The sequence below is a fragment of the Anoplopoma fimbria genome, chromosome 6, assembly GCF_027596085.1.
Source record: "Anoplopoma fimbria isolate UVic2021 breed Golden Eagle Sablefish chromosome 6, Afim_UVic_2022, whole genome shotgun sequence".
NCBI classification, from domain to species: Eukaryota; Metazoa; Chordata; class Actinopteri; order Perciformes; family Anoplopomatidae; genus Anoplopoma; species Anoplopoma fimbria.
In genome coordinates this window covers 9,793,607-9,821,211 of record NC_072454.1, presented here as the reverse complement: position 1 = coordinate 9,821,211, position 27,605 = coordinate 9,793,607, and the positions used below count along the sequence as shown (strand labels likewise).

Below are 27,605 nucleotides of genomic sequence, written 5' to 3'. Positions count from 1 at the left end.
TATAGGTCATTAGTCTCTCTGCTCAGCTGCGACCTTGACGCTACCTGCTGAAGCATGTATATGTATCATAGTAGGCAAGATGAGTTTGTGTGTGTGTGTGTGTGTGTGTGTGTGTGTGTGTGTGTGTGTGTGTGTGTGTGTGTGTGTGTGTGTGTGTGTGTGTGTGTGTGTGTGTGTGTGTGTGTGTGCACTTAGGCTTCAATGTACGCTAAGTGTATTACACTGCACAAAATATGTGTTCATGTCAAGACTGCTTACTGTATGTGTACGTGTTGTTTTTTAAGTGTGTGTGTGTGTGAGCGCACACGTGGCTGCGGCCTTGATGAGCAGTCAGCTCTGGCTGTGTGTGATGGATGGATGGACAAGGGGGAGGTCAGAGTGGGTCACCCAACACGCTCTCATACAGACGGGGGGGGGTGGGGACGGCTCACAAGGATGTCCGTCACACATTTTAGTGCTACAGGAATAAGGCTGGTCTGAAGTAAAAGTGCTGCCACCAACAATATAAACTGTCTGCTGTGCAGGACAATAGGCCCACCTGCCACCACTCATTTACTGGTGGTTGCCTTTTACCTACTCTGACAGTTACACAGTAATATGCAAACCACAGTTTACCTTCAAATTCTCACCCAGATATTGGACTTTTTGTGCATTTGATGCATTAGAAGAATAGTTTAAAACCGATTCTCCACTGGTCACCTGCGCTCAGCCAAGGAAGCCCAAGTCATAACCCCACATAAGCACACAACACCCAGTAAAACCACAGAATGTTGTTTCAATGCTTTGTGTTTTTGTATAGATTAAACAAATGAGATATGATGTGTTAATTAGTGAGCTTTAGAGGTGCTGACAGGTGGATATTGTTACCTTTTGATGCAGCCAGGCTAGCTGTTCCCCCCTGCTGCCAGTCTTTGTAGTAAGCTAAGCTAACCAGCTGCAGGCGGTAGCTTCATATTTACATACAAACATTGAAAGGGGTATCAATCTTCTAATCTAACTCTCAACAGAAATAAACATGCATAGCTCCTAAAATGTTGCACTATTCCTTTAAAAAACTGTTTATGTTTCTAACCACTTACAGCACTGTCTGAAATAGGATTTTCAAACACATTTAAGTCCACTTAGAGACCAAGGGTAAAACAGTATAGTAGTTTTTCATTATATTGGATCAAAGCTGGTTATTGATGGACATTGTGCAGCTTTTTTCTGATATAATTCACCATAATTACAATGGTTTTTGAAGAAGTGTGCATGATAATGATGAGGATACACGTAGCTTCAGTTTGGATTGTTTCTGTCAATCGACACACTGCTCAGTCTGATGTTTGTCTCACACAGTGTCATTAAATTGTGTACCATATTATGAAGGAAATTCTGCAAACTTAGTAATTGTGGTTCTTGTGTTGTGCTTTCTGAACTGTCCCGCATCAGACTGGGTAATAACTGATCAGAACAACCATCAGCTGCATCCTTTTTAGCCAATTCTGTTTGACAGCTTGCATCCGCTAAATAAACTGCTGTGTTTACGCCCACAGTGAGAGCTCTAGGAACCACCAAATGTTGACATGCATGATGCTCGAGCTGTTTTGCTAAACACCCATCCTTGTTTTGTGTGATGTAAGTGAGCTGACTCGCATCCTGAGCCCAGCAGTGCATAAGTTTAGGTGACTGTATTACTGTATACCAGTGGATCCGATTCATATTGCATTGTTTAGCAGAAAGAAAACAGAAACCCCAAAATTAACCCAGAGGGGAGAAGAGGGAGAGAGAGATTCTGGATCATCCTGTACCCCTCCTTCTATCGATTTCAGTGTCCCATGTCCTCTGCTAAACACAGCACAACTGGTAGAGAGACACTCCTCATACTGTAAGCATAGCCTGCGTTAGAAAGAGAGACAGCAACAGACAACGCTATTTTATTTTCCTGTCACATGATATGATTTTCTTTGCAATTATGTTTATAATGATCATAGTACATTTCATAACAAGTGCTTTACAACAGCAAAATACAAACAGAATCCAATAAAATGACAATAGAGAATATAGTGTGTATTAGACATATATAGCAAGGAATTAATTAAGTAAAAGCGAATTTTTAAAAAGTGTGTTTTAAAAGGAGACAAAGATCCAAATCATTCCAGAGCGACGGGTCCCTGGTTTACAGTCCAGTGTAGGGACTGGGATTGTCCCACTGACCTCTGCTGGTGTTATTAATCTAAATGGGTTGCTCTTAGAAGACGCACTGAATGGCCATTCCGCTGCTCTGTCCCATTAGATATATTGAAATCCTCCTTCAGGCCACGCTTGACCCCGTTGACCCCTTGAACTGTTGTGACCCTGCAGATTGACGTTGTTGATGGTTTGCTCATGGCATCATTATTGTGAGTTTTTTGGCTGCTTTCCAACAGTTGACTGAATAACTGAATATGATTTTGCACTTGCAGTTGTTTGTGTTCTGGGATATTGACCGTTTCATCGCGACGGAACGCAGGTGAAGTTCTTTACTCTCAACACCTATAATTGCCTGTCTTGTCGCCACGTTTTGGGGGAGTGCTGCTACTTTTGATTTGGGCCTTCCCATTCAACAGCCTATTACTTTGTGTTGCCTGAGGGGCAGCTGGCTGTTTCAGCATCTAATAGCCTTCTGTTTGTCAAGCAAGATCTGAAAGGCCATTACTGCAGTAGTACAGGCGGCTGTAATATGTAATAACCTCTGTGTTTGTGGAGGAGGGTACACAGGTTTAGCATAAATGAAAGATCAGCAGTTGTATTGGTGAATGTAAATCCCCTTTCACACTCATACTTACTTGTTCTTCCTCCCCTTTAATAATCCTCTCCTCCTCTCCTGGTGTCAGGGTGGAGCGTTTGGTTTTGTTTGGCCTCGTGTCAAAGAGCGATCATGGAGAATTAGAATATTGTCCCCTAATTTTAACATGTTTACTGAGCCATCCGTGTGCACGTGTGTGTTTAGTTTAGGTCCTGTGTGTGTGTGTGTGTGTGTGTGTGTGTGTGTGTGTGTGTGTGTGTGTGTGTGTGTGTGTGTGTGTGTGTGTGTGTGTGTGTGTGTGTGTGTGTGTGTGTGTGTGTGAGACTGAGGGGGTTCAGGGGGACAGATGGCTCGTGGTCTGCTCTCGTCTGGTGCTCTCTGCCTGCCAAAGATCAGGCGAAAACAGTTAGAGCAATCTCGGCTTCATTGAGCCGCGCTCGACAGGCCAAAATAACAGACCTCTCTGTTTTATAGATAGCTTTACGAGCTATCAAAATGTTATGGTGAGAGCCACAGAAAATGACATTTACAGCAGATTTTGTTTTCTTTCACTGATAGACTTTATTTGACAAGAAGGCCTGGTTTTGATTTTTAGCTCTTTGCTGTGGGAAATCTGTAATTGGAAGATTACAACATAGTTGTTGACAGTCAGGGAGCAATGTGTTTAACTTCCAAACTGCATGACTTTACTTTAGTAAGATATTAGGAGTATTTCTGCAATGGATTTTTCTGGTTTTCTGACTTTCATGGCATCATGAGTTTTGCTAAAGTCTCTCCGCCTAAATGAATCCATGGTCTCACACACACACATACACACACACATATACCGTAGGTGTTTTGCTGGATGTGAGAGCACTCAGCTCAAAGTATTTCTCTGCCGTGGTAGTTTTGTGAGAAGTGATAATGTAAACAAGAAGCTTTTAGACTTGGCTTTTTCCTCCTCATAAAGATTGGATAAGAGCATCTCTGTCTGCTGTAGGGGTCTCAGAAGAGAGGAAATGATCACCACACACACACACACACACACACACACACACACACACACACACACACACACACACACACACACACACACACACACACACACACACACTCACACACACCTACTGTAGATACAGTGCAGTGTGTCTGACATAAGTTGCCAATAAACACGGCACTGGCAAAGGAAACGGACAGACAGACTGGCGAGACTTCACCAGAGACTCTTTCAAATTTATAGTAGTCTGAAAGTCATCTTGACTTCAATTCAACCATGCCCTGTTGCATTTAGGAGATAGATGGATATGCAGTCTCTCACCCTGTCCGAAGCACTTTCACTTACTGTAGCCCAGCAGTGGGGCTAACCCAGTGGAACAGATAGGACATGTCCACGGCTAAAAATAAGATAAAGATACTTGTTGATGTCACGTGGTTTAGAATTTGACATAGCATAGCACAGGCTAACGCTGTCTGTAAAATCAAGAAACCACTGTACGAGTCCTGTGTGAAGCAAAGTCAACCTTTACTTATTTTACTTTGTTTCGTAACTTACGTATTTAAGTAACACCAATAACACAACAAGCAAGCTTATTTGAACCATAACCACAATCTATCCTTCGCCTAACCAAGTAGTTTTGTTGCCTAAACCTAACCTTAAAACCAAGTAAACCTACATCAGAAGTTTATTTTGAAAAGACACTTTATTCTGAAACTGACACGCCGGCCCTGAGACGTCCAAAACTGACGGTAGAGGGGAACCTTCCCATCAGAGTCATAGTTTGAAGCTTAGGGCTACTGACCAAGCGTCGGTATTTGAAGACTTGGGAGTGAGAATGTGTCAACTGGGATACACATTATTTAGAGATATTGAACGTTGATGACTGTGTATGAGAAAGACATAAGGAAGAAAATGAGACACACTGACCAAGAGTAAATGCATGCAGTTTGGATGGATACAGGCAGTGGATAGACGGATGGGAGGGAGAGGAGTCGGGGATATTTGTAAAGATTTGAATGAGAGAGAGAGAGAAAGCTGGAAGGAAAATGGGAGCTAGAGGAGTGAGGAAAGAAGGGAAAGAAAGGGATTCTTAAAGCTTTTTCACTTCTCTGCATTCATCGTTTTCATGTCTTGTCCACCAGAAATAAAGTTGAACAAGTTGAGGGGATAAATTGATGTCTGCAGCTGATTTAGGGGTTTAATTATACACCTTTGAATACTGATTTTGAAAGAGGCGTAGAGAGCCTTTTTCAAATAATAGAGCTGGATATCCGAGTATTTCTTCCTTCACCTGATCAGTGGATCTAACGTCCTCGTAACAGATACCCTACAGCTCAAACGGGCTCAGTCCCATTACAAACTACCTCGGAGGAAATAAGTCTTGTGATTAGATTAATCACTTCATATCAGTTTCATATCAGTGCTCAAGTTTATACGACACCCAGAGAAACTGAAGAATGTAATGGATCCATGTTCTCTTTGTGGCCTGTGGATTTATATCTGTGTGTGTAAAGGGAGTTAGTGTGTCTATATTACAGCATCAATCCATGTGTGCTGTGCAACCAGGGGAGCATGTGGCTGCAATGTTGAGTCAATGAAACTATTTTTTCTTTTAATTTGGAGCTCACTCTCCCCCATCAAAGTGGAAACAGAGAGAACTATATTCAGTGAGGATTGTAATTAAGAAACCTGGTGATATCAACGTTTATACTGTAAGCCTTTGTCTCCTTCCTGATGTCTTTTCAATAGACTGACCTCTCGTTTTGTCACATTTTCCCACACACTGAAATTCATGTGTTACATGTTCTTCTCCCTTTCATTCTTCCATATAGCCACACACACACACACACACACACAATTTTACAGCACAACTCATCTCAATTTCAGCTCCCCCAGCTTGCGTGTACTACCCGCTGTTCACACAAGATTGACTCTTATTATTGGGAATAGTCATTTCAGTCCATCGACTGACTGGTCATTTGCATTTTTATGTCCCATTACTGAATCACAAAGAGTGGAAAGTCACTCAAAAGAGAATGTCTCAGTGGAGAACTGCCTTTTGTGACACAAAATGTGTTTTATGATGGTTTATGGACTTCTTTTTTATTGTGCTAATAACTCCTCGACTTAGTGTTTGGGAGAGTATGTCCTTTCATTCATTCAAACTGCAGACAGCCACTGATAGGGAGTAGCTGGTGAATATAGTGGAACATTTGGCATTTAAAGAGACAGATATTTCACTCTGGAGCTAAAAGGAGAGAGAATATTAGACTTACATTCAGCAGGTGGACAGAAATAAGACACCGAATGAATCATAATGTTTTTTCTGTACCTGCTGAGAATTTAAATAGGTAACAGATTTTGATGATACTATATTAGTTGTGTGTTCATAGCTTGTTTCTCTTTCTCTCATGTGAACAAACAATGTTTTTTTTTGTTTTGTTTTATGGCATAATTTCTCTCTTCTGTACGATATAATGGGCAATATATCTTCTTTATTTCAGTCAATCAACCTTTATTTACACAGGATCTTCCAAGTAGAGCAGCTTACTCTCTTTTGTTCACAGGGCAATAAAAGCAACGACAAAACATTTACACAAGCATTTAAACTGACAAAACTGCAAATAAAAGAAGGATAAAGACACAGATATTAAACCAGCATTATATCAACTTTAAACACAAAAGTATGGCAAAAAGATCTAAGTGTAGCATGAACAGCTAGATTAATTATGGACTCAAGCATTCTCAAACTGTAAGATAGGCCTTATAATCAAAGTGATCCAACTACATGTCCTGGTGCAGTTTATTCCACTATGACTGGAGCATAACATCTTAAAGGTCTATTTTGAATTTGTTATGTCGACACCAGCTGGGGACACTTGAAGAAAAATCTCACAGAGGGACAAACAATTGTCATGCAGGAGACTGTCCACCAGAGTCCAGTGTTTGACTGTTAAACAGTCTGCTGCAGGTCAAACTGAGGCTAGAGGAGGAAGAGCAGAGGGGAGGAGAGGAGGAGAAGAGGAGAGGAGGAGGAGGAGAAGGAGGAGTTTGATTTAACTAAACTCTGGTATGTTGTTTACTTTCCATTAGTCTCTGGTCACAGTTTGGTCATGAGCCAATGTCTCTGTCGCCATCTATGTGTCTTCCTCTCTTCTTTTCTCTGTCTCGCACTCTCTTACGTCTCTCGTACGTATATCCTTTACCCACTCGTCTCTCTGACTTTCTCTCCTCTCAACCCTCCCCCTCCACTTTCCTTTTTACCGCCTCCCCCTCCTTCTTATTTATCCGATTGTCTCACCTTTGCCCTTCTGGAGCCTGTCTTAGGGTGACTTTTTGGCGGGACAGCTATTGATCAAGCAGGAGCGCACTAAGTGTGTAGGTTTCACCTGCACAGCTGACGAGTCAGTTGGAAGAAATCCAATATGACATTCAAGTTCCCCCCCTCGTCTGCGTCAGCATTATTGTCCCCGGTCCTAGACAGTAGAGAGACATGAGGCTTCATGTGTGCAGCAGTAGTAGAACCGCAGTACTACATACAGTATGGTAATAAGATAGTAAATATGTCATTTTACCAGCAATCACAAAGAAAAGGATTGTAGGATTTAATGTTGTTATTATTTCATTTAACCTTTATTTAGCCAGAATAATCTCTTTGAGATTATGAATCTAATTCCCAAGGGGTGGGGGTGGGGGTAATCAATATATATTTAACTGGCATGCTTTTCTAATAAAGTAATAAACTTGATAATCAATCTGAACATATATTAGTGCTGTATGATGATTCATTCTCTGCTCTAGTTGAATGGTTCACCTATTTTTCTTTTCAAGATTCCTCCCTCCCTCCCTCCTCTCTTCCTCTTTCTCTCCTTTCCATCCTTCCTCTAATCTCCCTCCCTCACTGTCTCTCCTTCTCCCCCTCCCTCCCCCGGTCGTTTCATGTCCCAGGTGACAGAACGGAGCTATGCCCTTGAGTGAGCTCCATGCAGCAGGGGCAGTAAATTTATCGGCTGTGTGTTGTATACGTTCTCCACAAATACTGAGGATACTCCCCAGAATGAGCACGGTGTGATATTTTACAGTTCCTCTGACATGGCAGAGCTCGCCGAGCGCGTTTGTGAAAACCAGGAAAGGGAAGCCATCAGGGAGACAACTGGATTGGCCCAGAGCCATTTCTATTCCCTTTGAATATATAAGCATATTTTTAGGGTTGGATGCCATAAGCGTAATACAGTTCTGGAGTAAAGCGCTACTTTCAAGAAATATTACAGTGCTTTGTGTGTTGCTCTGTGGTATAATTTGTGCCCATTGATCATAAAGTCAGCACTGAGGCGCTCTTGGTGGATAACAAATAAAAAGAATTTGGAATGAGATCTGGTCTTTAAGATATAAAAAAGATATTAATGTGTTCCTCCCCAGGCCTTTAAGGGCTATGTTACATTTCAGTGCTTTTTTGAGAGTTCTAGCGTAATAAAAAATAAACAAATAGCATTTCTAGCTTCAGTTCATATTTTAAATAACAATAAAATTGAAATAAAGAAATAAAAGAAGAGGAAAATAATTACAGAAATAAACAAAAACCAAACAACAAAAAAGGAACTCTAGTCTCCTGTGAGAAATAGAAAGTTGTATTGTTGCTTGGCAAATCAAAAAGCATATATACATGTATCCACGTAAACATATACACAGAAACATGCTAAAAGGTTTTATTCACATTGAACCACTTCTCAGTCTTACATTGTTTACTTCTTGCTAATAATAGCTTGAATATTCAATAGAGGTGCCGTGTGTGTGTGTGAGAGCATAACTGTGTCAAAAGAGATGATTTTTCCATAAGTAGGCTTGACTCCCTTCCTCTTCTGTTGTAACCCTCCCCCGGTAGCCATGGTAACCCTGTCGTTTCCAAGGAAGGCTGCTCACTGCAGTGTGAGCGTGAAGGGGCCTGTGATCCACCAATCACATGTTCAACTCGCCTCTTCTGGTCCAGAGCATCTGTCACTCCCTCTGTCAGCTCTCACGTACACCACCCTCTGTCTCTCCCTCCTTCTGAGCGGCTCTGACCCTCGCCGACCGCCTCAAACGCTCTTTCTCTCTCGCCTGAAAGTTGATAGCACTGGAAAATACCCACAATGCAGTGGTGCCATTCCCCTGGAATAGTGACAGAGAGTAGAAGCCGTGGCTGTGGGAGGGATGGCTGCATGTGACTGTCTGTTCTGTACGTTTGTGTGTGTGATGTTACATGCAGCGCTGGCAGAACAACAGCATTCCCCGCTATAAATAGAGCTTATGGGTGTGAAACTGTTGATCATTTATTATCAAAATACCAGGCAGAAGGGAAGAGTGACCAGGTAGCGGTGTGTCCCAGGGATTTTCCATGTGCAGGAAGTCAATCTCATCATTTGTTCACACATCTGTTGAGAGCAGCTTTCCTCTGACAACAAAAGTATCTCTTTAGCCGAGAAGGAATTATGTTTTATTTGACAATTCATGCAAGCAACCAAATTTTTGCATCCTGTTATAGACCAGCGACCAAAGTCTATTTAAAAAAAAAAAACACATGAACATGATGTTTAATTAAGGGTTTAGTTTATTGCCTAACCTTTTCCCTATGCTTATTTATTTATTTTTTTGCAGGGAGTTAGATGAAAAGGTTGATATCACTCTCATGTCCGTATGGTAAATAACAAGCTACAGCAGCTAGTTAGCTTAGCTTAAAGACTGGAAACAGGGGGAAATAGCTAGCCAGCATAAAAATAAACAACTTTGTTAAGCAGAATATGTTTTTTTGATTCTTTGCTACCCGATTAATCATCTCATGACCTCTCAGATTTATCTTGTGACCTCTGTGAGGGGTCCTGACCCCTAATGGTCTAATCAACATTCAGTCTAGTAATAGGGGTTGATCTAAACCATTTTGCTTCCCTAAAGGTAAAAAGGTTAAAGATACAGCCATGGGTGGTTTTCCAAGATAAGATAATCGGATCACTTACCACCCCCCACAGGTGTAATAACCCAAGATCAAACATATAACATGGACACGCTAGTTATGCTACATGTTTACTGCTTAACTGTCTTAGATTACAGATATCAGTCAGATTCAAGATCTTTATGTACATTTTCCAGGAGAGCAGTGCGTCTACATGGCTGCTATCTTCCGGTGTTGGAGCAGGATTTTGTGAGGAGAAATCAGTGGGGGTGAGCTTTTTTATCTCCGGCTGTAACTCAGCTGACTGCGGTGGGGCGTGTCTGCTGAGGGGTGAGAGGTGGGAGGACAGAGGGTGTCCCTAATACCAGAGGAAAAGCCCCTAATCCTCTGTTAAAGTGTCCCCATTGACTGGTTTTTTTTGGGGGGGGGGCCCTCCAACCGGCCCACCTGTCCCAAAATAGCATCTGGTCTGGTGTTATTGTTGTTGTTCTCTGCTGTTATTGAATTTATAGAACCCCCTTTAGCAGACGCACTTGGAATAACTGAGATCCCTGTGGTTGATGTCATGCAACCAGGTAGAGCGAGCCCAGCATGGACATACACTCACAAACACACACACACACACACACACACACACACACACACACACACACACACACACACACACACACACACACACACACACACACACACACACACACAAACTCAGTCACGCTGGTCTTTGTTAGGAAGGAGAGGGGGGATAAAGCTGATAAGCAGGATGACAATAAAGAGCTGCCGGTAGAGACGGAGGGAGGAAGGGAGAGTGAACCAGAGAGAATGAGTGGGAGGGAAAGAGGTAGAGTGGGTGGGATAACAAGAGAGAAGAGTTGGGGGGGGGGGGTTGACATATCACAGACGAGTCATTTTAACGAAAGTATTTGTTTCAGCTGCTATTTTCAGTTTGGCCTCTCTCTCTCCCCCCGCTCGCCTCCCCAACCTTGGATATCAAGATCACACTGACATCCCCCCACCACCACCCCTCTTCAGAGTAGATGAAGGTGAGGAAGAAAAGGAAGGAGGCAGAGAGGGAGGGAGAAGCCTCAGCTACTATGGTAAGTCAGGGTGCTCCTCCTCCACCCCCTCCCCACTCAGAGGTGCTTTGTAGGGCAGGGGCCAGCTTCTGCGAGGCTGCAGGGATTTACCCCTCGTTGACATATTTCACAAACAAAAACAGATACGGGGACAGCGTGGAGGACAGGGAGGCAGCAGATGGGATTTGTGGTGTGTCCTTTCCGCAGCGTGAAAGACAGCGAGACGCTCAGCGCTTTGTTTAGTCACAACCGAGGAATTAGATAGACCCCCTCTCCTCCTTTGCTCTCCACCCGGCATCGTCTTCCCGCCCCCCCCCCCACCCCCTCGCCCGACCTCTACTCACTTCTTTCCTCCCACCATCCCTCTTCATCATGTGCAGAGCATCGACAATACAGAGGAAGGAACTGTTGTATCCGCTACCTCCAGCACTCACATCTGTTGGTGTGCTTTGATTTTTTATTTTTTTTACCTGAGCCAATGGCACCTTGCTCTTTGATGGATGCCCATGAGCTTAAGATAAGGACAGAGCCAACTGACTGACTGACTGACTGACTGGATAGATGACTGGTTGGCTGCTTGGCCACTCTTAGCTCAGGTTTCACTCCTCCTCGTACAGAGGAGAGACAGAAAGAGGGAGAGAAAGTGAACATGGCTGTTGAAGAGGGTGTTGTCTTTCTAACACAAGTGAGTAAAGCTAACATTTTGATTGAAATTACATATATTTTTTTATATTCTGATAGCTTAGATTTATGTTGTGATTTGGTATTCTCTTGTAAACAATGTAACAGAGGTCACTGACTGTCTCAGAGGTTGATGTTGTGAGTTCAGTGGTGCAGCGATCCACTAGAATGGTCGAGTCCTGTCTCATTCATCATAACTGGTTGGGTGTTTGGGTGTGTATGGACATGGAAGAGTAATCTGCTGCAGTCAGATGTGAAGTATATGTTTGTCTGCAGGGTAGTAACATGCAGGAGGTTTTTTGTCAATCCACATCAGGGAGTCTAGAAAGTTAATTGCATGTGGTATAGTGGCTTTTGTGAATCATTGAGCAAGTTGGATACTTAGAATAGTTTGACATTTTGGAGAATGTGTTTATTTGCTTTCTCAGACATTTAACAAACAAGATAAACTCCAATGTGTTCATTTTGAGCATTTTTATTGTACTTTTAGACAGAGACAGGCTACCTGTTTCTCCCTGTTTCCAGTCTTTATGCTAAGCTAAGCTAACAGTCTGCTGGGTCCAGCTTCATATTCACTACACATGAGACCGGTATCAATCTTCTCATGTAACTGTCAGCAAGACAGCAAAACAATGTATTTCCCAAATAAACTCCTTTACGATAGAATAAAAGCATGTGGTGTTGGATGAAGGGCTTGTTTGTTGTGCTTTAAGGAATTACCTAAGCTTCAGTCATTGATTTACTGACTCTCTGTCTCTCACAATCATTTCCTCCTAGTGGCCATTAGCTTTTATGACACATTAGATTAATTGTTTCATCTTTGTGGTGCTCCTGAAATGTTAGGTTCTTTCCATCAGCAACATAAATACAATAGAGGGATGTTTAGGAGTGACATCATATGATATTTATATACATGAGACATGTGGGGCAGATGTTGATGCACTATACATCATGTACACTTTGAATCTCCCATTATAGATTACCATTCATTGTGTTGCCAATACCATGCTGTACTTCCATACCTCTTAAAGCATTACTAGTGATTTTCTAGTGACAGTTAAATGGGGACGTTAATTCATCAATAGCGTTTCTATATTTAGCCTTGAGAGAAAGAGAGAAATCAGGATGAGCCACTAAGCCGGAAAAGGGGATTTGAGAAGTTTGACAGTTTAGAGATGAGGGATAAAGATGTGGAGGTTTGTAGGGTGATGTCCTTTGGCACTGGTGGGTGTTGTGGCCGGCCACTGGATGCCTCTGGCTTTGTGCTAGCAGAGCTGTGAAGCCCTGTGTGTTTTGTGTTGTCAGGAGAGAAGGGGATAAAGTGAAACAATACAGCCGCTGCTAGTCCGTCTCGACTTCTCTAAGCTCGCTCAGTTCACCAGGAGCCTGCAGCTATGACATCAATATTCACCGTGTTGTCTGTGTTTGTGTGTACATATTTTTTCTTGCCTCTGTTTTTAGTGCACACTGTCCTAAAGTGTGTGCAGACTCATATGTGTTGTTGCATTCCTTCTTCTACGTGTGTTTAGTGCAGAATGCTGCACAAGTTTCTGTTTTGTTACATGCTTGAGTGCCAAACTGACATCATGGCAGTCTGGCGGCCCGGGGATATCAGTCTTTATACACCTAAATATCCTCCATTCATCTGGATGATCACTGTGTTGATGTCATGAGGAGAGGAAGTACCAAGTACTGATTCAGCAGAAATAAATACAAATGCTCTGCAGCTCCAAACTGTGAAAGGAACGATGAGAACCACCCAAAAACTTGACTGCAGCTTCTATTGGATATCATGACAGATACTGTGTCCTAATTCAATACTATATTCTACTTGTATTATTATTATTATACTATGTGTTATACTGTATTCAGCAGTTACATGAAATCCATATACTTTACTAATTTATCCTAAAAGGAAATCATACAGTATGTGCAACGTTGGACATCAAACTGCAACTTCGGAATGCTACTGCCAATTATCCTTAAAATAAAAAAGCAAATGAATGAGTTTTATTTGTAATGTTTACTTTTATTCTAATGTTTTGTAGCAGCAAGTAGCTCCTTCATTACTTTTGTCTAAATCAGTCATTATGGGACAATAGCGTTCATCAACGGAACTCAATAATCAAGTGTGTTGCTGAATATTAGTATGTGGTATTGAACTTTGATACAACCACAATATAAATGGCCACCACTGATTTGGTAGAAGTGGTTAAGGTACATCTTAACGGCATATGTTTTGTACAAAATTTGTGTTCCAATGGTGGAAGATGGTTTGAAGTGCTTGGAACGTTAATAATCTAGAATTGTTCCATCATTGAATAGGTCAGGCGAATATATCGGCCAATATTATATCTCCAGGCCATGGTCAAGCCCTACACCCCCGCCCGACCACTTCGCTCTGCTGCCTCGGGGCGATTGGTTGCCCCGTCGCTCAGAGGTCCCTGCGGCCGATCCACCCGGTCACAGCTTCTTTCTGTCCTGGCCCCTCAGTGGTGGAATGAACTCCCCACTGACGTCAGGACAGCAGAGTCGCTGCCCATCTTTCGGCGCAGGCTGAAAACTCACCTCTTCATGAAGTACTACCCTGAGCCTTCCTCGTAGCACTTATTGCATTCGTATTCGTTTATTGCATTTATCCTATTCGTATTAGTTTGTTGCACTTATTGTATTCATAGTAGTTTGTAGCACTTATTGTATTCGTATTAGTCTGTTGCAATTATTGTTTTCGTAGTAATTTGCCTCTGCACTGTACTTTTGCTCTGGTTTATGCTTTTAGATGCTTGTTTAAGAAAGGAGATGCACTTATGACTTCTGGTGACTAGTAGTTCTCTTGAATACCTATGTTGAATACACTTCCTGTAAGTCGCTTTGGATAAAAGCGTCTGCTAAATGACTGTAATGTAATGTAATGTATTATAGCAGATATATCAGTATCATAATACTATGTCGGACAATAAGTAACAAGATATGGAGTCCAGAGGCCATTATGAATAGTGTCGATATCACATAGTTCACCAGAGTGCATTTTTTCATCCCCAAATGTTCCACATAGTAACATAACATCGTAACAATTATTAAAAAAATGTAGGGGATCCTTTAGGGGATATTTTAAGCCGTCAGATATCAATGTTGATATTTGCCTCACACATGTAGATAAGGCTATATTCTAGGGTTTGCTGATTGAGCTTTAAAGGATTGTTCAGCTTTAAAGATTTGGATTGAAAAGTCTGACACTTAATAATGAATAGATGTGTAGTAATCTACTCAAACCTAAATATAACGGCCCTGTAACTGTCAATACCAGAGCGTGACTTTAATGTAGTGTTTCCTCTCCCTGTTAAAGAGAATGTGCAGACTCCAGTCAGTGACCAGAGGGCATTTTTAATTAGAACTGAGATGGTTAATTGTCATTTTTACAGCAACTCACACGTAAAATTAGCTTCATGTTTGACTATGTAAGGCCGTAATTGGGAATGCTAAATTCTCGGCTTTTCCAGTTATCACTTGTGTGTCAGATTCCTCTCTCTCTCTCTCTCTCTCTCTCTCTCTCTGTCTCTCTGTCTCTCTCATCCTCTTCCTTCTATCTAACATTAGATTAATGCTTTCCTTCAGGCTTAACCTAGTCTTTAATGGCCCCATTTTCTTTGAACCTCTGATCTGTGGAGGCTTAATGATATTTATTTTACTAATCTCTCGCCCCGTCCTGCGTAATGCTTCATTCACAAAGACTTCAAGATCCCTCATTTTGGACATAGCTGGGATATGGATGGAGGGTTGGACATGTTGGTCGCCGGCTTTCACTGCGGGCTTTAAGGGATAAACTGACGAGAGCAATGAATAGTGACTTACGGATGAAGACGACTTAATCTGTTGGCACTTAAGCTTGGGCAGATGCGGAAGGAGAAGCAAAGAGAACTGTGTGCTGTTTAAAAGACTAATGCATAATGGTAGACTATGAAAAAACATTTACAGTTTAGAAATGCTTTAAGACATCCATTTTTTTACAGATGTGTTGTATCTATTTCTAGAGTGGTAGTGTATGTTTCTACTCTGGTCTCAGTTTATGGCCTTCTATAAAATATCTGCATTGAATGATTGTAAGAAGAGTACAAGTATACAGTATTACATTTCATGTTTGACTTACATGATGTTTGATCGTGTAAATCACTAAGTAGTTGTCGTTCATGGAGTAGTTAAGCTTTTGGTAGGTCACACATGCGTTCTGTACATATCATCACACACATGCCTGTTGGGGCATGCACACACACATGTATTCTGCACAGATATGGCAAAATGTGGAGAGGCTTTGACTTGAATGATTGATGATGAAGCATAGTTCACTATTATAAACCACAAATGTAAACTGGAGGGCTCTACCAAAAAGTAAAAATTAAAATAAGAGAAATACAAGAAGTAATACTTAATAAACAAATAACTAAAATAATGATAATAGATAAACATGAAAATATAAAATGCACATAAAAAAGAAAATCAGCACCAGTGAGTCTTGTACGTCTTCTAAGTACCATGAAAAAACATGTGAGATTAAATATAGGAATCATATGATTGGAATTGTTTAAAAAGATTTTTAATCTATGAAGAAGTTCTTTAAAAAAAGCAACATCTAAAAAAAATATACGCTATATTCAAACAGAAACAGGGCGTGTTTCTTTATCGTCTTTTGAAACTTTGTTAAAAATGTGCCCTGAAAAATAGAAGAAAAGATGGAGAATAATGGCAAAAAGGAGGAGAAACAGACGAAGTTGTAAAAAGTAAACATTTAAAGAGAGAGTGTATGAAGTTTATTTTAAGGGAATGACCACCATGACCCGACTCCGTTCATATTCCTATCTTTCTAGCATGTTTTCTCATCACAAAGAAGTTATTTTTTAATGCCTGCAGTGCACCACTGGTAACCAATAGTAACTGTGAATTTTGTCTATATCATAAATATGTAGACACCACGTAGAATTATCATGAAATAAGTGCAATGAGTTTACTTCAGTGAGAGTGTTGAAGTGGCCTGCTGGCTGGGTTTATACTGGAGGGGATCAAAAGTGTTTTTTTAACAGGTCATCATGAAGGACGCTGAGTTGTAGTGGTTGAATTATGATAAAGAATTAAATCATGTTTAGATGATGAGTTGCAAGCTGGTTTGCCGTTGATCGCTGTGGAAATGTTGGTCTTGTAGTTGACATCCAGAATAACAGAAACACGACACAATGTAGTGATCATGATGGTTCAGGCCAGAAGAAAAGAGAAAGAAAGAAAGAACAGAAAGATCCTTAGTGGTTCACTGCTCTCAAACAGTTCTCTCGGGGGGTTTGGGGTTTGGAAAAAGACAGAAGACATTTCTAGATGTGGACTGATATGAGCTTTAGCTTAATGGTTTCTTGTAATCAGGAAATGACTTCCAGTTAGCGTTGCTCCATCTGCCATTATTCTGTTTGTGCTTGAGCGCACTTAGACACAAATATTTTCCTCTCCCAGTTTTATACGGCTTTATATCAGCGGAACAATCTGATGCTGGATATCCTGTTCACGCGCACTTTGGCTTTGGGTCAGATCCCTCCACATTCGTCAGAGTTATTTCTGGAAAAGCGCGGCGGAGGGAGAGAGTACAATGTTGGATAACCGCTTGTACCGCTTGTCCCCTCTGAGTTTATCCTAAGTGTCACCGGACGCAGGGCTAAATTTAGCAGGTCTGGGGCTTTTGATAATTCAGGGGAATTTGGTTTTTTTATCCTCTATTATGAAGCAGCGTATCACAGCTCCTCTCCCTCGTTTTCTCAGCGGCTCCACTGCTGAGTTTTACAAAAATGCTCTTTGCAAGGCTGCTGCGAAGAAAGGAAGAAAAAAATGTGCAGAGTTTGCTGTGTGTCACTTCATGTCAAACCAAATGTCCTAGGCGCTTACATGAATACAGAACAAAAACACAACCTCTCTCTTCTTCTTCTCTTTTTTTAGCCATCTCCATCTCCTTGTCTACTCTTATCCCCCTCCTCCCTTTCTCTTTCTCCCTCAAGCACACACACACACACACACACACACACACACACACACACACACACACACACACACACACACACACACACACACACACACACACACACACACACACACACACACACACACTACATTTGTTATAGGGGCAGAAACATGCTTGCCTCATCATTTTTTGTTGGTGTGCAAAGCTCTATTTCTGTAGTGAAATAAAGGACAGCCAGGCAGAATAGAGACTGCTCTGCTTCTGGTAGCACGGCGACATTCACATACAACTACTTTACTGGTGGATTCAGAGAGAGGTCTCTGTGGGAGAGAGGAGGTCTCTGTGGCAGCTGTAGGGACCACCCGGTCGCCGAACTTCCTACCTTTGGGAATCAGAGACATTTGGATTTGACAAAGCTGAAATAACAGCTCGCTGGGATCTGCTGGATGACGCTGGATGATGTGAATTGTTGGGATGATATGCTGTCGCTCTGTTCGCTTTTCCATGGATTTACTTTTTGAGATGTTTCAGTGTTAATTTCAGACACCAGTGGACTTTACTACATTGGTTTTAATGGGACAATGGACCTGCTGTGTGAACGGATATGGGCTCTGTTTTTTCCCCTGTTGATATGTTTTGTTGCTGTCTGAGAAATGATGACAGAGTTATACCTGGTACAGTACATTTTGGCGTTTGGATGTGCTTTTGTTCTCTTGTATGCCTAATAATTAACAGTTTGATGCGGATAAGCATGTGGCTAAAGTCTGACTTTACCCCTAATCACCTCCTCTCATTTTCTCTCTCCCTCTCTTTGCTTTCTTCTTTCTCCTCTCCTCTCCAGTCTGACAGCAATGCCAGTTATCTGCGAGCTGCCCGGGCAGGAAACCTAGAAAAGGTCCTCGACTACCTCAAGTCTGGGGTTGAGATTAACATTTGCAATCAGGTATGTTTTTCGTAGAAACTTATTAAGAAACTGAAATGTTCTTGCGAGTGTCTGTCCTCCTTGGGGATTAGAACATGCTATCAACATACTGCTGCTTCAGCCGATTTGCAAATTGAGGGCTCAAGGGCTCAACTGAACAAGCAGTTTCACCCTCTAGATGCAATATTCAACCCATATTATCATTTTCAACCCATCCTGTCAGTACAACTTAACATTATCTCATAGTATATCCTTGTTCAAGAGCTACACAGACTCCCCTAAATGTGTTTCTTTCTCAGAATGGTCTAAACGCTCTCCACCTAGCCTCTAAAGAGGGGCATGTGGAGGTTGTTGCTGAGCTGCTGAAGCTGGAAGCAGATGTGGATGCAGCCACAAAGGTAAGGCCCACCCCGTCACCTATCACAGCTCAGCTGATGTTACAGAGGGCTATATTTGGATCCAGAACAAAACATGGCTGCTACAGTGCTACTACTGTAATACTGCAATACATTTCAAGTCGGAAGTCAATAATTCTGAGTCCGTATTACCCACTTACAATCTAAATGCGTCCAAGTACATCTGTTCGGGAAAACGTGGACGCCCACAGCAAATTGATGTTTGCGTGACAAGTTTCTGAGCTAAGCAAGTGTCTGCAGAGGACCTACATCAATTAGCACAACACCAGTGTATAAAGTAACGAATCCTGTGCAGAAATACTTCAGAAAATCAAATGTTAGACATTTCAAGGATCCACGGGAACCCTGTTGTAGGAGACAGGAGGTTTAAACTAGAACTGCATGCTCGCAAAGAAGCACAAATCAACTGAATGGAAATGGCAATTACAAGGTTGTTACGGCGCACGTTTCACATCACAAACACTCCATAAAACACTACACAAAGTACAAAATGATGAAACGGGTAATTCAATATGTGCAGTGCCCCTGCCCGAGTTTCCGAAGGAAATTAATGACTTGAATGCACTTAATTGCAGTTGTCCATGTCGTAGATCGACAAAGAATTGTAGCATAAGTGTGCAGTCTTCATTTAGAGTTTCATTTTGGATCAATATTTAATGATCCCTGTGGGGTATAATGCAGGAAAAAGAAGGTATATGTCAGAATGAGGCATTGGGATTTCAGTATAATTTCAATAGCAGACTGTATTAAATATATGTAATAAAGAACAAGGTCGGCAAAAGCAGCAGAAGTGTTATATTTTATGTACTGTAATACAGTAATATTCTTCAGGACAGGGCGTCTTCCTTTGAAGCATCTTTACTCCAATGCCAAAAGCAGCTGAGATTCAGAGACACTGAAAACATTATTCAGATTTGAGCCCAGAAGGCTTTCACTCCCATTTAGTCGTCTGGTTCAGCCCCTCTGCCACAGGCCACATGCTTGGTGCTGACATAAACAGAGGACGCAATGAAATATTCAAGATCAAGGAGAAAATCTCACCAATTAAAGCCTCTCTCTGTTGTGACCCCGAGGATGCTGAGGGATTAGTTTGAGATCTTGGGAATCCACCGGCTGCACCCTAACGCCTATCAGTTTCTCTTTTATACGGCCGATGGAGACAATTAGGGAGGTAGTGCTATCTAGGATACCTAGATTTATCATTTAGGCTATGTTGGTGTTTAATGCTAAAGTTAATTGTATATCCGCCCCTCTTTTGCTGTTCTTGTTCTGGGAGAGTTAAACAAGAGGCCGTGTAGTCGGTTCAGTTTTTTTGTTTACTGGACTGAAAATCTTATAAATGGCTGTAACTTGAGGCAGTATCAGTTGGGGCTGAATACTACAAGTTTGATAATGAGAAAATTCAAAAAATTGTGTGTGTGTGTGTGTGTGGGGGGGGGTTAGAAAAAAGAGATCTTACCAGACCTCTGTAGCCCGCTCCTCATCTCTACTTAAGGCTAACGGCTCAGGGCTACATTAGCCTCTAGTAACACACCTTAATCTCTGACCAAACTGTTTGTGATCAAGGTGCATTGTGGGTAATGTAGGCAGCATGTTTTAAAAAGGCAGAAGAAATGTGCATTTCGAAATCGTTGAAGACATAGACATAACAACTTAAATCATGCTTTAGTTGCTATGAGCAGATATTGGATTTTTCAGGGCAGGTATTGGGAAGAGGGTGTTGAAAGTTGAATCAATACCGTTCTCAACATAAGCTGAAGCATGTACGCTTCTCAAAGGTAGTATTCTGTATATTGCATCGTTATTGCATTAGATTGCATTTTTTTACCCTTAAGATGATGACATTGTGTCCAACATGTAGAGGCATTTACATTCTATAATCATATTTGGCATAAAAGGGCTTAGATAAGTACCATTTTCCAAAGTATATACACTACTGTAAAGATGGGAACAGACTAATATCAAGCATCTATATTAAAACATAATTGTAAGATAACCTATCAAACATGATAAAGTAGAATTTCAATTTATAGTTCAGATCATAAACTAATAGAATAATTGCTTTTACTGTTTTGTATTACAGAAAAATGTTAGACTAAATATAGCACACACGCTCTTGTCTTCAGCTACACTATATACCAACCAGCCTCTCTGTCGCTCTATTAATTTAATGCTGCTATCTGATTTCCTCGCTACAGTGTACAGTACATGTGACGGATGATCACTATTGTGTAACAGCACTTGTCGAATAACAGAGCCCAGCATCACGCGGGCAGGAGAAAAAGGCTGGGGGTCGAACCTGCCTTCACAAGGACCTGTACCGGTTCATAAAACGCCTCCTGTGGTTTTATTTATGGCCGAGGCTCAAGGGGACCTCGTCTATGTGTGGGACGCAGAGCATCGGAAGTGACACATTGTTGGCAGAGCAGGAGGGGGGGATGCCAGAGCTGGAACGCCAGCCGTACTAAAGTGTGGTTGACGAGAGGGGATTCAATGGTGCACACGGAGACTGACATGGATATGTACAGACTATAGTGACAAACACACACACACACACACACAAGCAAAGTGATTGGACAGGTGGTGCAGAGCTTAACACACATTCTTTTGGCTGTTCCATGTTATCCAGAAAGGAAACACCGCTCTGCACATAGCCTCGCTGGCCGGCCAAACGGAAGTCGTCAAAGAGCTGGTCACAAATGGAGCCAATGTCAACGCACAATCACAGGTGGGATACCTTCGACACGCACACACACACAGGGACACACGCAACACAGTCAAAATGACAGCAAGGTCCTGTACATTTAGGACCCGAAACAACTTAAATGTCATTACAATTCACACAATTGTTAAGGTGATATTGTATCGTGAAGTCAATGACACTGACGGGAATCACTCAGTGGAAAGATCCTCACTGACACAATCTGGCATCAGGCCAACTAGGCCTCTGCCTCTCCAGGAAACTGATGTCCTTGCATTTTAAATGAAACTATTAAACTATCAGATCAAGGTGAGAAGAACGATTACAAGCACCTTCTCTCTCTCTGGTCTGATCAAACAGCCAATAGAGATGTAACAGCAACGCTAAAATCTTTCCCGACTTTACCTGAACATTTTGTTTTATGTCTGGGTATGTATCACTCTCAAGATTTATATTTATATTTATATAATTTGTGTCATCATCTAAGGGCATATTGGGACATTTCACATTGCATTTAGTGTAATGTAACAAGGAAAAGATCAACCAGAAAAGTCCAAAACAAGGAAAGATCTGTCTCTTTGAGTGGCAGCAAAGTCAAATCTAAACCTGTTTTTGTAAATGCTCATGTGTGTTTTGGTCCACCTTGTGTGCAGAATGGCTTCACTCCTCTGTACATGGCCTCCCAGGAGAATCACCTGGAGGTCGTACGGTTCCTTCTGGAGCACAGCGCCAGTCAGAGTATGGCCACTGAGGTACTGTACCTGTGTGTGTGTGTACGTGTGCCAGTCCTGTGTCCACCTCTCTGTACCGTTACACTTTGTCTCCATGTTTTTTCTCTGCCTCGGTCATGTGTGGTCTTTACATCTGTTGTACTAACCACCTTCATCTCCCCTCCTCTGTCTCACATTCCCACTCTGTCTACCTCACTGTCTTTCCACCGTCCTCCTCTGGCTGCACCTTCTCCTCTTCCCCTCCTCCCTCCCTCCCTGCCTCCTCATCTCCTCATGAGGGACTAGGCAGAGCGTCATTGATTGGTAGTGTATGGTGGTGGAGGCAGAGTGACCTTGAGTGGGTCACTGATGAGATCCTGCTCCACTCGCTGCCTCTCCTCCACGGCTGCTGCTGCTGTTACTGCTCTGATTTACGTTGCTCAGCCTGTGGAACCCGTACACACACATACTTATCAGTCACCGCACGTACACACACACACACACACACACACACACACACACACACACACACACACACACACACACACACACACACACACACACACACACACACACACACACACAAACACAAGCACGTGCAGAGATAAATAGCTGATGGGGCTAAGGAATACCCATGCCTGTGTACAGTCCACTAGCTTACATCTACGGGCTACATGGTTGAACAGGATGCCCTTCAGGACATGCATACACATAGAATACGTTTGCAGATGTGCACACACACCGATCTGCACACGTGAACATGATATATACATTCAGGCACATATGCATATAATACTTTCTGCACACACACACACACACACACACACACACACACACACACACACACACACACACACACACACACACACACACACACACACACACACACACACACACACACACACACATTGAAGTATGCAGAAACTCCAGCTGAATAATGCAGCATGAGAGTAATGTGTGTAGGAGACAGATGTGAGCCTTTTCCACTAGATCATCTCGTTATGTAACTTACATTAGTGTCTTATATGGTGAGGAGGCTTGAGAATACACAGAAACAGTAATTTCGACATCTGTGTGACACAGGGGCTATTATGTTATGATTTACTATCCTAAATGTTCCAGGCATATCAGACTGTCTAAAGGTTAAACTTTCTATCATTCCAGATGATTATTTTTCCTCAGAGAGATGAAATTTGATTGTGGCAATATAAATTTAAAAAACGTAACTTCCAGAAACAATCATAAAGTAATCTCTGGATTGTTTCTGGAAAAATTATCGCACCAAAACAAAACGTTGCACTTACGTTTTCCATCAGTTTAACTTTTTAGTGACATTTTCTTGACATTTTTGCACAACCAAACCAAGTTCTATCTAGTTCTCAGACTAAACTACCATTTGTAGACTATAAAGAAGATCTTCTTAAAACAAAAGGAAACGTGCCGGAATTCATTGGACCATTAATAACTTGTTAAACCTTTATAGGCCTCAGGGGTTTTGCTTTGCTTTCCTCTTTGCCTGCAGCAAAATGATAATTCAGTCCAACCATCATCTCATGTCAGCACCGTCACCGGTAACGCATTACAGCGCCCCTCCATCCCCGCTGACTCCTCTCCCTCTCTCCTCACACGCAGGATGGCTTCACTCCTCTGGCGGTGGCCCTCCAGCAGGGCCATGACCAGGTGGTCTCCCTGCTGCTGGAGAACGATACAAAGGGCAAGGTACGCTTACCTGCCCTGCACATCGCTGCCCGCAAGGACGACACCAAGGCCGCGGCCCTGCTCCTGCAGAACGACCACAACGCAGACGTTGAGTCCAAGGTGAGTGACGACTCCGATGCAGCCAAGTGGTGGATCTTCAGTTGGTTGTTTTCTTTTTCTTATTTTTTTTTTTATATCTCTGATTTTTTGATTGTTTAATTGTTTCTTTGATTATTGACATCTTTGGTTTATGAAGTAATTTTTTTTTTGCTGCCTTCTTCTCTTTATTCTTGGTTAAATTTGCTTTTGATGTTCTTTTAGGCAGAAAGGGGAGAGAAGCAAAAGCACATTTTTCTGTATTTATGAAATCACATTATTGATCAGAATAACAGTCATAAAACTATAGATGACAGACACAATATGTGAATGTACTTTAGGATCATGCTGGAAAAGGAATTGGTTTAAGAATGTCTTTCTCAACTTTAAAATCATAGATAACAACAGAACTTTTTTGCCATGAATTGTTTTGTACTGATCTCCTTCTCCCCCTCTCTCTGCTCCTCCACTTCATGTCAGTGGAGGCCTTTTTTCTGTTTTTTGCTCACTAACTGCCCATTCTCTCCTCTCTTGGCTGACTCTGTAGATGATGGTGAATAGAACAACAGAGGTACACCTCTACTCTGTACATTACCTAGTCTCTCCATCGCAGTTCATAAAAACTCTGAAAAACCAACCAAACAAACACCTCAGTGCCCCTGACTGGATGCAGTCGTGTTTCTGCAGCCCTTTGTCACCTCCCTCCGTCCCATCTTCCTCTCCATCTCTTCAGTCATTCAGTGGAAACCTCTATTCATAGAGAAAGTCAGAGTAAAAGCGCATGTTTTACTAATACTGAGTTAGTAAATCCTAAAACTGGAGGTTTGGGTATCAAGCTGATTCTAATGGTTTCATGGTGTCCAAAGCTGTTATTTCTTTCCAAATTCATTGTGACTGTTGACAAAATGTTGTCCTAACGTGTCCTGACACAGTCCTTCCATGAAACCGATTAACATGATAACCAGTGTAACCAGCATGAAAAGTGGTTATCATTCATTGAAAAGCAGCGGTTTGTACTTAACCTGCATGGCAACCCAAATCCCCATCAATCTGTAGAGGACCCCAGCCTCCTAGCAACAGACAGTTAGTCTCATTAGTTTACTACCCTCTATTGATTTTAGATCGTCTAATCCTCAACCCTTTGCATCTAAAGCATTTTGCATGGGACCAAAGCAACAAGGTACCTCGACACTGCTTCTATGGTAACAAGGGGCCCCTTCGTCACACCAAAGTCAGGTGGCCACCTTCTGTGTCTGCCTGTTTTGGTTGGCATTGTGTCTGGCTTTGGCAGACTGGACGGTTATCTGATGTGATTCATCCAGAAAATGGCTTTGTTGATCTGAAGCTCCTGCATCGTGGTGAAAATATTTACATAGTACTCTGATGGAAGATGGAAGAAAGTCATTGACTGACTATAAAAAGATGGATTTGTGTGATTCATTTTATTTTTTTGGTTATCGTACTATTATAATATGATTTTTGGAGTGTAGCAATATATTTTGAGATTATTCAAAGTCGTAGTGTTTTTTTGTTGGGTTTTCTGAGCCACCAGATAACAGCAGGGTGGATACACATGTCTGAGACACCTGCTCTCCTCTGGATTATTGGTTATTTTAAAATTGGGATGCCAATGATTAGATAGCTTAATGTGAGATTTCATTCATCATTGGACAGATTGTTTCCAGTGTCCTTCTGTTGCTGTCGCAGCTGTTGCTCACTAAGCCAGGGGTTTTGCCAGGAAATTAACTTAACAAATGGACTAGGTTCATTTGCAGCGCTTTTTTTTACACCCTGAATGTATCAGGATGTTTAAAACGAGATGATCTAGATTACCGGTAAATAACATCTGTCATACTTGAGTTGCATTTAACACATAAACTTATATAGTTTTACTTTTCTCTGCCCAGTGTGATCATAGGAGCCCATAGAAGCCCATATGGTATGCTGAATCTAAAACCCCTCTTGTTGTCAGCATACCATTGGCCCCATGTTTGATGTTTCAATAAAAAGACTTTTTCCGCCACTGTGGGGAAAGTCAGGTGTTAGTGTAACAGTGTACAGTAGCGTATGTTCTCGTCTGTACGTCAACTGTAGGCCTGTGTGGGCTGCTGTAGAGCTCCAGGTCTGTACTGCACATTTGTTTTGTTTTAATGGTTTCTAATGAAATGTGTTTGCTTGTTTGTTTGCACGTGTGTGTTGTTCGCCTTTCTCCAATCCTCAGAGTGGTTTCACCCCCCTCCACATCGCAGCTCACTATGGCAACATTAACGTGGCCACGCTTCTGCTGAACAGAGGAGCTGCTGTGGACTTCATGGCTCGGGTGAGTTTATTCTTCCCTCTGCTGTTTGGGAGAGGTACTACCAATATAAAAAGTTAAACAGGAGTGAAGGTGGTGATGGTGTTACGCTGCATATGTTGTACACAGTGATCCCGTTGATGTGGAACAGTGGTTTAGTTTTCATGACTTATTATTGAGCAGTCCCTGAATCCTCAGAGGTGTAAAGGCCAGAAATTGGAGCATCTCTGTCAAATATAGAGGGAGGGATTCAGAGACAGTGCTCCATTTTTTTATTGCCCGAGAGGGTTAAATGATGAGGTAGATTATTATGGATTAAATTTGGATTTTCTGGAATTTTGTTAAAGGATCAATTTGGCAAATCCACCTCAGGCTGACTTCAAAATTAGTTCAAGATATTTATAAATATGAAGACATGGAAGTGAATTGAGTGAATTTTTTGTATTAAAAGATGGAGATGATGGTAAAGCTGTTTTTACAGCACAGTAGCATTACTTTTTATTTACTGTGATATTTACATTGTAATGCAAAAAAGGGGCGCCATTAAAATGTGTTTGTTTCCACATTGTCAGACATTAGCTAACCAGAGTCAACACTGGGCCGTAATTATATCAGCTAGGAGGAGTGTTTGTGTTGGTGCTGCTTTTTGACACTGATTACCGGTTCAGCTCTAAAGAGCCATTCTACAGCAGTAGGGATAGAATAAACCATCGAGCTGTTTTACAGCTGTTTGCTTGATAATACAACACTATGTAACCTTAATAAGCAGATCGAAGGGTTTCTATTACAACCTAAAATATAAGATTACATGTGGACTGTGCATGATTTTGTGTAGATAATAAACCATTACATTTAATTTTACGGCTATATCATAACACCTGTTTCCTCTTTGTTGTTTAGAATGACATCACACCGCTTCATGTGGCTTCAAAAAGGGGCAACAGCAACATGGTCAAGTTGTTGCTGGACAGAGGGTCCAAAATTGATGCAAAGACCAAGGTAAGACCAGTTCTCCTCGGAAAACTGTAGGACATTCAGAAGCATATGAGGCTGAATGATATATTTTGTTATTCAATTTTCCACCCTTTTTTAATTGGATTTTGTTAAACAATTTTCTGTCTTACCACACACACACACACACACACACACACACACACACACACACACACACACACACACACACACACACACACACACACACACACACACACACACACATATGTAAATGGTGCCTATTCCTCAGTATGCAAAGATGTCCTGATCAGTAAAACTTGAAGTTTGTGGTGAAATTTTACTCCATAAAAGTTTCTAAGTCTGTGGTGTTTGCTGCTGTATTTTTATTTATTTAGTG

General features: G+C 41.7%; 1 protein-coding gene across 1 annotated transcript in view; it reads left to right on the top strand.

Annotated features, from left to right (window-relative positions):
• Window positions 1–27,605, top strand: part of LOC129092723 (ankyrin-3-like) — a 96,257-nt gene that overhangs the window by 15,615 nt on the left and 53,037 nt on the right. Inside the window, exons 3-11 of the mRNA XM_054600741.1 lie at window positions 11,360–11,385; window positions 18,257–18,358; window positions 18,637–18,735; window positions 21,383–21,481; window positions 22,108–22,206; window positions 23,797–23,982; window positions 24,506–24,529; window positions 26,180–26,278; window positions 27,155–27,253. Of these exons, the coding sequence (XP_054456716.1) occupies window positions 11,360–11,385; window positions 18,257–18,358; window positions 18,637–18,735; window positions 21,383–21,481; window positions 22,108–22,206; window positions 23,797–23,982; window positions 24,506–24,529; window positions 26,180–26,278; window positions 27,155–27,253 (833 nt within the window). The remainder of the gene's footprint in view (window positions 1–11,359; window positions 11,386–18,256; window positions 18,359–18,636; window positions 18,736–21,382; window positions 21,482–22,107; window positions 22,207–23,796; window positions 23,983–24,505; window positions 24,530–26,179; window positions 26,279–27,154; window positions 27,254–27,605) is intronic.